Below are 16,167 nucleotides of genomic sequence, written 5' to 3'. Positions count from 1 at the left end.
ACTGGGCAGAGTGACAGCTGAATGAAATGCAGAATCTGTGCTGGGAGGCAGAGCCATCTGAGTTGATGTTTAAGCTTCTAAGAGTATTTTAACAATCATTACCCAGCTCCTTCAGAAACTACCTTAGCAACTCAATGTGAGCTATTGAATACTGCCATATCCATACAGAGACCTTTCTTGGAATACTCTTTCACCTCTCCAGTACAGCACTTTGACTTGAAGGAAACTTACTTTCTATGAATATTTATAGCCTGTTCTTTTACAAGAAGTTTTATTGATTTGATTAGTGCTCCCACAGAACACAGATGAAAAGAAACCAGTGAAAGGAGATCAACCTCTGTCTTGTCAGTTCTTGAATATTGCACACTTTATTAATGTCAGTCTAGGCTTTCCTGTTATTATTCCTAGCTATAAGAGAAGTATTGGTTAGCGTCTTTTTTTCAGACAGACTAAAAATCAGTATTTTTAATGTCTTGTTTTTTTGAGACAGAACATCATAACCCTCTAAATAATCTATTTGCAGTTTTGTGACACAGAATTATGGGCTAGTGCTAAAAATCAAAATCTTGTAGTTTGGAATCCAGAGAATACCAAACACTCAATAAACAGCAGCAATTTGTGACAACCTGGTTCCCAAATCACTGAATAAAACTGTGAGAATTGGCTTCTAGAAGCTGGAGTGGGTGAGTGAAGTGGTTGAGTCACCAAAGGCATATAAATGATGTGTAGAAGTGGCATCTAAGGACACAGTTTAAGGGTGGGCTTGGCAGTGTTAGGTTAATGGTTGGACTCAATCTCCAAAGGTCTTTCCCACCCTAAACAATCCTGTGAGGAAACCGTGCCAAATTTCTGTAAAGCTAAGATTTTCAGTTTCATAGCAGACCATGGTCTAAAATAGAGCTTCATCTCTGTTACTGCACAGGGCTCTTCTGTCAGGAGGAGTCATGCAGGAATTTCTTAAATTTAAAAGTTCAGTTATTTTCTGTACATGCAATTGATGAATTAGCTTGAAGGAGGAGCACTATCTGCACACTTATGGTGGGATCCACAGGCAACAGCTTGTGAGCGAGGGCTGTCACACGTAGTATGTGCATGGGTGAAAGAATTCATGTGTATACATAGCACAGAAATGTTGTGCTTTCAAAGCAAGAGTATTTGTATTCAATTCATTTGGGGTTTAGATTTTCTAGTAATCCTTGTGCTTGTTCAACCTTCAGATTATCTAGGTTATGCACATGTGCTGGCCCTGACAGGAGGGGAGTCCAGAGTAGGTAGATATTGGCAACATCTATCTCTGTATCTCTATCTTGAGCAAGCCTGAGGGTCTTTGAGGGCTTCAGAGGACAACCTTTCACTAATTAAGGGTCAGTGTAATGACCCAGTGTAATGGGTCAGACCCAGTGTAATGTCGTAGTCCTCAGCCACCAATTTGGTGTGAATTGTGGACCTAAATGATATAAAGAATTTTGGACTTTTCTTCCTTCCATGCTTCAGTTACCTGCCTGTAAAAAGGGTAATAGGAATTTTCTAGCTACTTTGCAGTGTTGGGGGAAAGTCACATGGAAAACTGGAAAAGCCCTTATACTTGTACTATCCAAAGACACAAGACCTCATGGAATATGCATTTGTAAATATGCAAATATATAACGTATAGACATAGAAGCATGTCAAACTGGGAGTGTAGGAAAGAATTAAGAGAAGGAAAAGAGATCACTGAAAAAACGTGGATTTTTTTTTTCCCATGCAATGAGCACAAACATGGAAGTTTTGCTATTTCTGCAGTGTATGCAGGGATATCCCCATAGGCGGTATGGGTACAAACATTGCCTTTTTGTTTAATGATTATGTCTCGACCATTATTTATGCTAAGAGGCATATCTTACTCATCTGTGAATAAGTGCTTGTCTTTGCTTTGACACTGTTGGGCAGGGAAGTATTTAATGCTAATCTCCTGTGCCCAAGTGGTGAACCGAAGGGAAAAAACATTTTATCTTCCAGAAATTCAGTGAAGTACCTTTTATAAAGATTTTACCAGATAGCTCCTCAGGGCCTGGAAAAAGCAACTTTTGATCTCTTAAAATCAATTTGACACTGAGTACCAAACCCCACGTGTACCCTTTGAAAAGGGCAATCCCTGTAACTGAGCAGGGTGGTCAGGGTGGAGGTGAACCCACGGCAGCACCGCTGACAGAGGCACACAGAGCTTCGTGGCTGGGGCCAAGGCCACAGCCGCTGCTTCCCACGGCTCCAGCCTCCTGGGAGTCAGCAGCCAGGAGCTATGCCTTTCCTCTGACTCTATAAAATCTCGGTATCAACTTTCTGTAATCCACTTCTGTGTAATTAAGTGTGTGCCTGTTCACCAAATCATTTATCCTTCAGTGTTGAGCTGTTCCATCAATGGACTGCATATCCAAACCCACTGCAGAGAGTAGTTTCTCATGCCTCAAAATATACTACATTAATTTGGGATAATTTTCATTTTATTTATTTTTGATTCTTCATGAATGATGCCTTGTTTAATATGAGGTTTCTCATAAAAATGGAGAAAGCATTTACTTGTACTTGAATTTGTATTTCCTTGTATAGAAAGAAAATGTGTCAGAATTTCCCCAGAACTTTCAATCCATCTTGAGGTATTTGAAACAAATCAATCATAGGTGGTGGCACTCTCTTCCAGTCAATTTAACCAGTAAAATCTAGTTTTAGTATTCTCAAAAGCACCTATAATCTCTCACATGAGAAATACTTAATTGCAACTAGATAGTTTCAGTAGGTGCCCTGCTTTGTCTAGGAATTTTATGTAGAAAATTTTCAAAAGACTCCCATTTGGAGTCTCTGTATTTCTAACTCCACTCTGAAAATAGGTATCTACTGGAATTTTCTGAAGATATTGGTTAACTAGAAATCAAAGGAATCTCTTTCTCTAGTTAAAATAGAAAAAAAAATTAAATTAATTTTCAGTCTTCCTTTTTATGAAGGTTTGAATACAAGGATGTTTATCATCTAAACAAAAGTGTCATGTCAATTGTATGAAAATTTATAGCATTTCAAGCTTTTCCATATTTGCAATATAATCTATTGTTTATCATAGGGGGAAGACTCAGCTAGAATTTGAAACTTCAAACATTGTTTTGCTCAAAAGCATTAATATGTAGTTATTAAAGTTATTAATATCTGCAGTACAGCAAGTCTGCTTCTCATGGGGAAGTTACAGATGCTTTCATTCTCCCAGAAATATTTTAAAAAAGACAATATGAAAGTAAAGAATCCTATAAAATCTCATTTTGTTGTTTTTTGGGGTTTTGTTTTTGTTCCTTTTCATTTTGCATAGCCCTGCTTCCACCTCTATTGCTGACCAAAGGAATACAGATTCCCTTTGGACTTGATTTGAATCTCAGAGACTCCTAGGAGTTTGCAGCTGAAACCCTGGAATATGTTACTCTGTTGAGTGGAGCAATTAGTTACAATCCACTTACAATGGGCTTTTAATTCACTCAGGGGTTACTTGAAGCTTCTTCTAAAATGCGTTTCTTGTCCACAGCTGCTTGTCAGAGACAAGGCCTTTGTCCATTAAAGGCACACGAAGAATTTAGCAGAACATGAAAGGATTTGGTGAAATTAGGAGGTTATGAAAGTGAAGTGGGGAGGCTGCATTGGGGAAGGACAGTCTGAAAAGGATACTGACAGTATTTTGGATGAAACAGATCCTATTTGGCAAGTTAAAATTTGTACACTGTACTGTTCATGACAGACAGCATTGGTTAAAAGCTTTGAGGGAAGCTTTCCACTGAATTTAGAAGTTCAGAAGCAACTTGTTAATTTCCACAATCAAACCCAAGCATGTAGGTTGAAGTGGAGGAAGGACCAGTTCTAGGAACTTCCTCCTCAGAAACAGGGGAAGGGATGAGCTGCACAGGACTGAAAATGCGAAGAATAAGCAAGGTACTGAGGCTACCTGTGCGGTTGCAATGTGCACAGCCTGTCCTCATCCCATCTAGGCAAAGAGCTCTGAAGCAGGGAAAAGGCAGCAGACCGTGTTGTCATGTGGCTGATTCCCCGAGGTTTCCTGTGAGCAAGGCAGTCCTAGCCAGACTTTATGCTGCCTCTTGAGTGGAAGGGGGAACTTGGAAGTGAAAACATGCCAGGGAGCTGCTGCAGTGGGGCCAGATGTTTCTGCCCTCCACATGCAGGAGCTCAGTGGTATGCAGGGATACGCAGCAGAATTCCTATGACCATTGTTCTCTTCTCCCAGCACGGTGTCCAGCATTAAGGTTTCCTTGGTTTTTACCTAGCAACAGAATTCTTCTTTTTTGTCTTTATTATAATTATTTAAAGAAAGAAATAATACTTTTCTGACAAAAACCTCTTGGGGATTACATCAACCCAATGAAATATAAATACATTTCCTCTCCCGTTGTATAAATAATGGATTAGGTTTTCACTGGAGAAGCTGAGAGTAGGATTTGAGGACAACTTGTGTAACTCACAAAGTAGGCTATGGTGTACAGCAGCAGACTGTTATAAAACATGACACAGTAGAAAATGTGATTAATGTGTGATGGAAACCCCTTGGTAGATCAGGTCACTAAAGTATGTACCCTTGCCTATGGTTTATATTATGTTCAATGAGCATCTGGACAGAAATAAACTGCTACCTAGTGGTTATTTTATCCAGTAATGTGTGATTTAATCATGCAATTATCACACAATGCCTTCTCTGTGTTTATCGAAGAAAAGCATTTCACAGTTTTTAGGACAAAAAACCAAGAATTTAAGTGTAAAAGTGAACTACCATCCTTCCTTCAAGGTAGACATATGTTTGATTTAGGGAGAACACCCAGAAATGAATGTGACTTGGTGTCCTCATACCAATTAGTAGCAGATGAGAAACATGCTGCAGAGCAACACCCTCTGGAAGAGCTCTGGGATGCCCACGGAGTGCCTGCTTGTTTTATGGGGGCCAGCCAAGCAAAACTGCCTGCTTGGCATGTGCTCCACTAGGCAGGTGTTTTGTCACCATTGTGAGACATTGCTTTGGTAGAGAAGTAAATAAAAAGTGACTGCCAAATCCCCTAGCATGAGTTTTCTAATTCTGTTGTATCCAGACCCCTGATTCTGAATTGCATTAAGGCCTCCCAGGAATTATAACCTGAACAATTCAAGCTTCTGTTGATGCATAAACAGCCGTGTTTATGAAAACAGAGTAGCTTGGATCTGTTTGTCCCTTTTTGATTGGTGATGAGTTAATATGATTTTAAAACTTGAGTCTTTACTCCTTGCATGAAGGGAGAGAGTGAACTCAGTGCAGCTGCATTTTCCTGCATTATAATTTTAGATCCTGACTCTGGTTTAGGGAAGCATATTGGGTTGGTCTAAAGATGCTGTGACTTTTTCCCAGTTTTCTGATTTAGGCTTTCTTTCATATATCACCGCAAGGAACATTTACAAAATTGTAGGACTCTGCAACCTCAAATTGATATCTGTAATTGACATTTCCTATTTTATTTATTTATTTATTTATTTATTAATGACAAGGTTTATTAATCAAGATTTGGGGAAAAATTTAATATCAGCTTTCTTTTCTCTGACTGAATTCTATCCATATTGCATTTGTGGTTTACATAAGTGAAATCTGAAAACTGATTTGAGAGCAAATTATCTAGGAGTAAAATATATTCCCAGTGTGATTAATTTTTATTTTAATGAATCACAGAATGGCCAGGGTTGGAAGGGATCTTAAGGATCATCCAGTTCTTACTTCCCTGCCATGGGCAGGGGCACTTTTCACTAGACCACATTGCTCAGAGCCCCATCCAACCTGGCCTTGAGCACTTCCAGGGATGGGGCATCCACAATTTCTCTGAGCAATTAATTCCAAGTTAAGTGAGCTACAGTTTTGTCTTGTGTATTCTGAAAGGAAAAAGTAGTTTTAGCAACAGAGCTTTGGAGTAGCTTACCTACATGAGAACAGAACAAAAAATTAAGATAATAGGTTTAATAAAGAAAAGCTGTATGTTAAACCATCATGCTCAGAATATTTAAATACAAATGCTGATTAATAGCTAAGACATTAACTAAATGTGCTCTATATTGTAGGAATTTCATCACATTGTGAATAAATACTAAGCTACTTTAAAAATAAAATTTGTTGGATTGTTTTCAGAAAAATTGGATTTTCTCTGGGGGATTTGTGTGTATATGATATTTTTCCTATGAAAAATTTAAGACACTAAGACAAATTTCTCAATTACATGCTAAGCCAGTTTGCTTTTTATTTGCAAGTTGTTTTCCTAACAAGAAGGTAATGTTAAAAGAAGCTTTTGTCTAATTTCAAATGATAAGGCTTTTTATGCCAAGTTTTCCTTCTCGCCTCCTTTGAAGGGCATGTTGTTCTTCTAAAAAATGAAATAATATCAGAAATTCTGGGATGTTACTGCTACTGCTCCCTCAAAACATGAATGATCCTTTAGAGGAGAAAAATGTTTGGGTTAAAACCCAGGACTTAAGCTCATGAAACTTGTCTGTAGGGTTCTGCCCATGTGACCTTGTCCAAATCCTTAAATACTGATCCTGGGAGATGTACTTGAGGGCATTCCACAGGTGCTGGGCCCTGTGCTCTTTATATTTCACTTTCTCTGTTCTAAGTAGACCAGCAGCAACTGAGCCGTCAGAGGAATTTGGGGCGTTCTTTTACACAAGCCTGTAGAATGAGTTCCACTTTCAAATGGACAGAGTCACAAACTGGATCTCTAAGTTTTTTTTGATGGAACCAAAGCCTTAAATAATAAAGAATCTAGGCAGTCCCACTTACGGTAGAAATCCCTGTTTTGCTCATCCAGGTGGTTTGGGTTCTTTTTAAGCTGCTTCACTTTGAAACTTGGCCCATGTGAAGGAAAATTGTGTGTTGTTTGCAAGTGCTGCAGCCTGTTAAAAAGCCCAGTGACTGACACTGGCAGGACAAGGCATAGATCAACCAATTGCTGTTAACTACATGGATAAGAGAGTAGCTCAGCCAGGGTTGTATGACCTACATTTTCATTTAATTTCTCACAATGTTTTCTGTGTCATATGGTTAACCTGGTTAGCCGGTATTTAACTGTTCTGTTCCTGCAGTTCTTTTAAACCTTATGATGCATTATGTGTAACCTCTTAGACATCTGAAATTGTTTGTAATTTAGGCTTTGGAAACATCTCCCCACGCACACAAGGTGGAAAGATATTTTGTATCATCTATGCCTTATTGGGAATTCCTCTATTCGGTTTTCTGTTGGCTGGTGTTGGAGATCAACTAGGAACAATCTTTGGAAAAGGAATTGCCAAAGTAGAAGATACCTTTGTTGTGAGTACGCTGACTGCCTCGGTTGTTTGTTTGTTTGTTTGTTTGTTTGTTTGTTTGTTTTGCTGCTTGTTCTGAATCTCACAAGTGAAATGAAAAGCCTGAAAAACAAGGTGTAGCTCATTGTTGCAATCAGATGTGCAGGAAAAGGTATCAAGGACTTAGCACAGTCTGAATTTGCTAATGAACACCTCTGGGAACTGGGTGAAGACACATTCCCTACAGGGATTATGGCTGGGAAGAGGAACAAGACCCAAAGAATTTTGGTTTTGCTCTGCCCTTGTTACCCGTAAGCTTGCTGTGATGCTTACCCTTAAAGGTTTCTATATAGATTGTGATAAGAAATATATTCACTGAGATTTTTGGAGCAATGACTGCTTAGTAACCAACTTTGTAGCTGTTTGCATCAGCACTGCAAGTGTTAGGGCTGATTTTCCACATCAAGCCCTACGCTTGCATGCAGGACACCTTTTCTTTTTAGAAAGAGTCTGACATGGCTTTGTTTTCGATGCAAAGCAAACCAGGCCTGTGCTAAGTAGAGTTATGCAATAGGCAAACACAAGCCTGAAAGCTTTTTAAGAAAAGGCATGTGTTTTGGGCTTTGAAATATCAGTTCATGTCCAGACAAGGTACTGGTGAATAACATATATTTCCCTTGAGATTTGTCTGAAGAAGGCAGGAAAGGCAAGAACATTCCATAAGAACATTTTATTCTTTCTGGGTTTTGGTAACTGGTTTTTGTTGTTGTTGTTGTTTTGTTTGTTTGGGGTTTTTTGTTTGTTTGTTTTAATTTTTTTGTTTGTTTGTTTGTTTTTCCTTAGAGGTATAGAAGTTCTGAGTTCAATTTGTCCCTCTCTTTTGCTTGCAGAGATAATGATCTTCATTTCTTTATAATGGGTATATCTCTACAAGAAGAGTGCCCCAACATAAAAAGCAGTATTATCCCCTCTTTTGAAAATATCTGAGTGAAATCACTGATCTAGATGTTGCAGTCTGGAACGCTCCCTAATTATTTTTATTAGCTTGCCTAAAGTACTGGGAGGTGCTGATGGGTCAGAGCAAGTATTTTTATGTTGCCATAACACAAACTGTTCCTCTGATTTGGATTACAAAAGCTTGACCTTGGTCATGCTGTCTGTAAACACAGTTGCCACTGAAACTTAGAAACAAGAAAACACCCATTGTGAACAACCTGATTTCATGTTCAGTCAATTTCTGTGAACGTATCTTGTATAATCCCTTCTTTTAGGTTGAATTGACATGCATTGGATGGATGGAAAATGTCAAATTTTCTGGGCATGCAAAATGGAATTTTTCAGGGGTCTGTTCTAGCTTTAGTGCAGTTTAGAAAAAATGTTAATAACATACACAACAGCTAAATGACGTGGTTCATTAAATCTGCAGATGGTCTCAAGCTGGGGAGACAACTAAAGCTTGGAGGATCAAAATGATCTTAAAATTTTTGAAAAGCAGTCTGACTAGATAAGATTAAATTCAAGAAGGACAAATTCAAAGTAATATATGAGGGAAAAATAAAATATGCAGCTGCATGTCAGAAAACAGCTGTCTAGGTGTAATTTTATGGAAATGTTTTGTGGGCTCTAGAGGTTAACACAGGTTAATGTGATACTGCCATGGAAAATAGGTAAAACTGGAAATAGGCAAAGCATTAGAAAGGCTCATTGTATTCCATTTTTTGCTATTTTTTCATATTTGCTTATGAGTACAACACTTAATGAAACATGGGCTAGTTTGCTGGTGCCAAGGGTTTGCAAGAAAAAATAGGAAGGGGAAGAAAAGGAAATAAGTTTATTTGGTTTAGACAAAATGTAATGGCAAGAGAACACCTGTGAAAGTTTGCTGGAAAGAGAAAATCAGCAATTTCTTTATTTGTCTTGGATAAGACCATTAACAGTACACATAAACAGAAAGAGTTGAGATGTAGGTTAAGCATTAGGAAAACTATCAGATGACGAGAGCATGATCACATGTTGCCTGGCCAGTAATGTATTTGCTTCGGTGGGTTTGTTTTGTCTTTGGGCAGGTTTGGCTCTCTTACATCCCTTCCATCTCTGCTTTGCAGGATTTTGTTTAGATGATTATTTATTGCAGAGAACTGTATGGTTAAAATTCAGCTTATTTAGTTGGTTATTTGTGGATGTACAAAATTAGAGAAACGGCAGGTGCATGCACTTCTTGTAACTCACTCAAATATCTAGACAGCCCTCAAAACTTACACATCATCAGCTATTAATATTAGTGAATGCTATACATGCTGCTCACCTGTGAAGAGTCCAGCCTTGCTCTGCATTTACTGCTGGGAAATGTTTCCTAAGATAGTCAGGTTTGTTTTGAAACCCTTTTATAGAATAAAATCCTGCTTGAATTTTCCTGTTTGTTTGAGAATTATAATTCAGTGTCCTCTAGAGCTATGTAGTGCACACTGGGGGGTGATGGGTGCTTATGTGCAGTTTTATTAACAATGAGTTTCCTCTCTTTCCCCTTCCCTTTCCAGAAATGGAATGTGAGTCAGACAAAGATTCGCATCATTTCAACAATAATATTCATACTGTTTGGCTGCGTGCTGTTTGTTGCTCTTCCTGCAGTTATATTCAAGCACATAGAAGGCTGGAACACATTAGATGCAATTTACTTTGTGGTTATCACTTTAACTACCATTGGATTTGGTGACTATGTTGCAGGTAAGATTTTTCTCATAACTCATTATCTTATAATGTTTTGCACAGTGCTATTTATTCTGCATTTTCTTCTTAGATTTGGGACAGATGTATCTCTCTTGTGGTGCCTCTCTCCCAGTTTTATCCTTTGTCATTCACGTGACGGGGCCTGTCCTCATTTTGGTTGATATGACAGTGTAGGGACAGGAGGTGGGACAGTGAAACTCATGGTGCATGTCTCTGCCTACTGGTTTTTTCTCTTCCTAGTCTGTTAAAAATTAAGTAGGGTATCATTTTGGTAGGGTTTTTTTCTTTTGCTTACAGGTCACAAGTGCAAGCACTAATAGAGTATTTAAATCTGAATATGTCTTTTCAGCTGGATTTGTTTAAAATGTCTCACCCTGTGAAGTGATATAAGTTTTGTGTGCATCCCTTACCTGCAAAATATTCCAGAGCTCTCTTCCTGCCATTGAAGTGTCTGTATTGTGTAGGATCTTCTGGATTCTACTTCTGTGACTCTTTGTCACTACACACTTGCCCACGTGTTTTTCACAATGTTAGGAGAAGTTTTAGTGCAACCTGTAGGATAATGTGTCCAATTAGTTTCAAATAACTTCGATATGCCAAGCTAAAAAGTCGGGGCCAGTTCTCTGTGTCAACTTTTTTCTTGAAAATATGTCAGAAGTGTTAGTTCACTTCCTAGATTTCAGTTAATATATGCTGTCTGGCTGAGAAAGCGTACTGATCCCAGTCAGTGATGAGTAGGGGTGAGGATCAGGAACTTGGAGATTTGTACTCCGAGCCTAAGACTTGCTTTCCTTGGCCTCATCTGATACTTCTGCTGATACAGAGCCATCATCTCTCTCATGAAACACCTCTCTCCCACCTCTGTGCAAGGCAGGGTGGCTGACAAGGCCCCTTGTGCTGGGTCTACTCTCAGTGAGAGAATCTGCAGGAAAGAATTGTTTTTAGTAGACATTCACATGCTGGGGCTCCTCCTGTGTCTTGTCTGTTCCCATGGCTGCCGTGTGAGTCCAAGTGTGCCAAGCTGAGGTTCTCAGGTTGGGCAACTCCTCTTGTAGATGTGTCTGAAGTTTTGCCTTGATGGCAGTAACAGGTCCTGTCACTGGCAGAAGTTTTTCAGGTTGGTGAGGTCCAACAAGGACCTCTGAAGTGTAGGAGCTTCTTGTTGGATTTGTAAATGATGTGGGTAAAATGGGGGTAAATTTAGTTGCTATTGAAGATATTAAGCTACTCAGGCACCCTTCATTTTTAGACTGATTGCAAATTTGCCGAAGATTTTTGTAAATTATAGAACTGAGCTGTAAAATAGCAAATCATTTTTCTTTTGACTTTTACATAGTTATTTATGATGTTTCCAAACGTCTTTGTATGCGTTTTGACTTCTGCCTTTCCATTTTCTTTCCCGTATTCTTTTTCGTGTTTTCATTTTATCTTCAGAATTTGTGATTCTGGTCAGATAACAACTAGCATGAAATAAAAAATTTATGCTGTTTCCAAATGAAGAATCTGGGCATTTTAGACTTTCATTCCTGAAGGGTATGTGTATGACAGGGAATAAAAATGATAGTGTATAAAGGCCTGGTTATATTTACTGTAAAGCATTATGTGAAATGGCCTGCTTGGCTCTAACTAGAACACTGAGTACATTCATCATTGCTCCCATTTTAAATTTCCATAGACTTTTCTATTTGGAGACCATTTGATATCATAATTTTTTTCCTACATTGTCTGCTTTTTAGTTCTACCAGGAAACAATTCCTCTTTCTACATAATGTCCTTGAATTATATTGTTCTATAGCTGATGGCCTTTTATGGTTCACTTGAAAGATGTTCTTTATTTAATTTAAAATCCTACTGTAAATCCATTATTTCAAAGCATCCGAAATGTTTTCTAGTTTCTTTGAGCAACATGCATAAGACTTGTATTTGAACTGCAGTACGTTACTGACTTAAAGGGACAATGAGATTTGAACTTGGAGAGACAATGCTCAAGAGAAAAGGGTTAAATGTCTGTCTCCATCATAAGTGGGAGCTTAGCACTCCCATGGGAAGATATTCTGACAGGGATGAAGTTGATAATATTATCATTTTTGGGTGAACTTAAATAATCTGGGTTTGGATGGTGACTTGAAGGATTTTTCAAAAATGCCCATTTGTTTCCTTTGCAGTTGGCCAGTTAAATAAAAATTTTGAAAAGTAGGTGAAGTATTAATTGATGAACTTTGCATTGTGGAAGTTTTCAGCCACTGGTGTGTATATAAGTATGAAATTATTTGAAGGAAACTGACATTGCAATTCTCAATGGAACTGATAGAATTTGTCCTAAGATCTAGGCTTCCATATTAATTTTGAGGAGGTATGCACAATTTTTGCACCCTAACAATTTAGTGCCTTTTCTTCATGATTTTTTTGTTTCTTTGTTTCTCTTTTATGTAAGTCATAACTATAGAGTGGACACTAAGGGCCAATGATGTTTTTGTGGTAGGCTTTGTCTGGAGAACTCTTCTCAAAGCTTAGGAAAGCTGGGTGTCACAAACAAGGGAGAAACATGAAAAGTTAAGACCTGTAATGCTGTATAAGGCTGTAAAAGAGGTGGTCATGATAGAATATTGTGGTTCTAGAGCATACTGGTCTTGGTTCTGGTTTGCCATGGTGAGGCAAAAAGCCGCAGACAGAATGATGCTGCAGTCTACTTGGTGCCTAGATGCAGCACATTTTGAAAAACCCCTCACACTGGCATTAATTTTTTCATTTTATTGACTTATTTTCCTTAAATAATACTTACAGTGAAAATTACCTTTTTCCACTTAACATTATACTCAAAGCATAATGGTGGGCAGTGATGCTCCGATTTGCAACTAAATCAGAGTGTACTTTTTTGCAATAAAAGTCAAATTGATAATTCTTTTAGGGCTCTAGAAGCCCACATGATAATCCCTAAATGTGTGTCAGTTTTGGCCCATGAAGTTCCCTCAAAATCCTCAAATTCCTATATATTTGAAAACTTTCAAATCTTTTTTTCTGGGAACTGCCATCTCACAGAAAAACCCCATAAATTTACAAGCCCTACATAATCCCATGGTTGTGTTAACATATGTGTCGGTGAGTGGGGAAAAATTTCTGAAATACCTATCATTTTTCACTAACACGAAACTTGCTGCTTTCTGGTACCATTGCAAGTAAGAGCTGAAAAGAAGCCCTGAAGAACTTTCAGGAGCTAAGGAGGAGTGTGTTACTCAATAGCTGTACCAAAAGGGAGCCAATGGGGTGAACATGGGATTCAGGACATAATGTTATCATTGACTGTAGTACAGGTTGTCATATTAGAAATTCTTTTAGTTCTCTGGGATTTTTTTTAGAACTTTTTTGTCGTGCAGACCATGTACTCTGTTCCCAAAAAGCAGAGTGAGAAAACGTTCCCTTTGTTAGTCAGAGTCTAAGATGTTATTTGGAGCCTGTAGAAATTTCATCTGGGGTTTCCATCAGCAAGAGAAGCCTTAAGGCAACCATAATAGACTCCTGGTGCATGCAAGGAAGGAAAAGATGAAAAGCCTCTGTAATGCATGTTCAAGAAAATATATGAACTGTACTCAAAAAAAAAAAAAAAAGACTGCTTCTCTGTCTTATGAAATTACTTGATTTTTCAAATATTTGGAATGGTTTAGTTTGGGTTTTTTTGATTTTTGGGGGTTTTTTTTGAGGAAGAGAAATTTTTTATTTGAAGAAAGATTTTTGTAGCTTTTCACAAAAAAAGAAGGAAAATTGTACTACAGCCTGAACTGCCTAATGAATATCAGGACATAGTCAAACATCCCTTTTCTTGTTTTCAAGAGAAAACATTGACTTTAACGTGACAGAAGAAAATCCAATCGAAACTATTAATATCCTGTGAAAGAGAAAAAGAAATCTTCTCATGTTGAATGTGTCATAATTTCAGTGCAATGAAATATATTTCGGGGTACTAAGGCTAGCACTGAGGCATGTGAATATATCTATGTAATTGACAGTATATTGTTCACATGTGCAGATAAATTCTTTTACCTGCAGTGCAGTTTGGAAGGTATATTCAAATATTTCTAATGGCATTAATCTAACAGGTTTCAAATCTAAATTAGGTGATATGTCCAAAACTTGACTAAATTAAGTAGAAGGCAATAATATAAACAGCATATCAGTAGTCTGAAACTGAATCACAGTTTCACAGTGGGGCATAATGATGATATAAGATTGTCTCAACTGGTTCAGTGAAACAGAATTCTGAAAGTGTTACTTTAAAAATATATTCCAACTCTTTTGTTACTTTTGCGGGAGATTTTTTTGTCTTGGTTTATTTTCCATGTTTGAACCCTGCTTTTTCACTGTTTCATTCTGTAATCAACTCCGATATATTGCCACTGTGATACACATACCTGGCTCTGCAATGTATTGCTTGGCCTGAGACCCAGTTTGTAGAGAACTGAGATATTTTAGTCTCATTTAATGTCACTGAACTGGGGCACTTGACCTGGTGGTCACAGCATCCCAGTTGATCTGCTGTCACTGTGTGATACCACACACCAGCAGAGAGAAATTGCTCTCATGCTGAGCCAGGGGTGTGTCCAGCATCCTGGAGGAGAGGTCTGTGCCCTCCCACAGCTCCATGTCTTTTTTTGGCATTTGGAAGAGCTCTTTGCCCCCTCAGGACTTGGTGTCTGTAATAGGGACTCTGGTGCAAGCTGTGCTTTCAGCTGAAGACAGAGCGCTGACTTGCTTGCTGTCTGTGCAGGACAGCATGTGAGGAGTATTTTAGTTTTCTGAAGTGGCTCTCCATTTTGCACTGAGTGGCATCAAGCGGCTCCTATGGCCTACTCCTATTCCATCTCTGACGGTGCTGTACTGTCTTGTCTCCAGCCTTCTGCATTTCCACGTTGCCACATGAGCTAGTCTTTCTCTGTCCTCTCTTTTTTTTTGCAGTCCTCAGAGGTAATTCCTTTCGAGCTGCAGGGCTGAACCTCAATATTTCTTTGGAGTGGGACAAACGACATTTCTGGATTAAACATGTTTGTCAGGTTTGCCACAACAGGGATGGTGGACAGCTACCTGTTATTCTGCAATTAAAACTGGATTATATAATTTTTCTGTATCCAGAGTAATTTGTACTGCTGATGAAAAATTATAGGCATTTCCTTGTTTGCAGTGCCAACTTTTTAATAACCCAGAAATTTTTGCTGGTATGGAATTAAGATACTCAATGTTGACAGCACTTTCTATTCTCTCCTTCTAATTTTGAAGTAAAAATGCAAAGCCAACCAACTTTACAGAAATAATTATATGTTTCTATTTTGAGCCAGTCACTGTAGAAAGAATGGGAAAAAAGTGGCAACAATGAAGAAAATTATTTACTTTTAAAATACTTGTTTTACATAGGTGAAAAAGATATATTTGTAACCCTGATCTCGTACCTGAGAACCAGAATCTGTTCTAAGCATACGTGAGATATTCACTGATGACTTTCTCCACTTAAGCATAGTTCTTGACCTTAGTAAAGGATATGTTTGGGTCATAGAACAACTTATGTTTTCCAAAGGGTTGAAAATCCCAAATAAATTTTATTTGGCAGATGTAAGAATGGTGACAGCAGCAATACAATAGCCTGTGATGACGATAGATGGGAAAACTATTTGATTTCTCATAGACCTCAAGCAACTTTAGATGAAATCTTTCCCAGAAAACATCTTGGCAATAAAGTGTGGCTGCTCTTGGTAACAGATTACAGCAGTGACACTGCTAGATTTCTCCTTCATTGTGATTTTAACCTATTTTGGGTAGAGGCTAAAGAAAGCTGGGAAAAGTTTTGTACCTCAGCCCATAAAATTGGGTTTGTCAAACAAGCAACAAAATTCATCTTCTGCCTTCTCAGCATTTTGCTTCCTAGAGGGCTGCATAAACCAATTTGCTTTGCAAAAGAAACATGATAATGTATCATATTGATATGCTTTTTATGATGTTGCCCATGAAATCATTAGATTATCTCATATACTTCAGTACATTCAGCAATGCATACTCATACCCAAATGCCTTCATAGCCATTTAAGTGAATTCGGTAGTTAATGAATTCTTGTAGTTTAAATTCAGTACACTTGAGTTGTG

General features: G+C 38.1%; 1 protein-coding gene across 3 annotated transcripts in view; it reads left to right on the top strand.

The window, feature by feature from the left end:
* KCNK2 (potassium two pore domain channel subfamily K member 2) overlaps nucleotides 1-16,167 on the top strand; it is a 105,531-nt gene that overhangs the window by 70,483 nt on the left and 18,881 nt on the right. For all 3 annotated transcript variants that reach the window (XR_010719945.1, XM_066178274.1, XM_066178275.1), the window contains exons 4-5: nucleotides 7,179-7,339; nucleotides 9,852-10,038. Coding sequence is in view for 2 of the 3 variants with exons in the window: in XM_066178274.1 (XP_066034371.1) it covers nucleotides 7,179-7,339; nucleotides 9,852-10,038 (348 nt within the window). In the remaining variant the exon portion in view is untranslated. The remainder of the gene's footprint in view (nucleotides 1-7,178; nucleotides 7,340-9,851; nucleotides 10,039-16,167) is intronic.

Source organism: Chamaea fasciata, unplaced genomic scaffold (genome assembly GCF_029207755.1).
Source record: "Chamaea fasciata isolate MVZ Bird 193981 ecotype frontalis unplaced genomic scaffold, bChaFas1.0.hap1 SCAF_3, whole genome shotgun sequence".
In the NCBI taxonomy this organism is placed as follows: Eukaryota; Metazoa; Chordata; class Aves; order Passeriformes; family Sylviidae; genus Chamaea; species Chamaea fasciata.
This window is presented reverse-complemented; position numbering and strand designations above follow the sequence as displayed.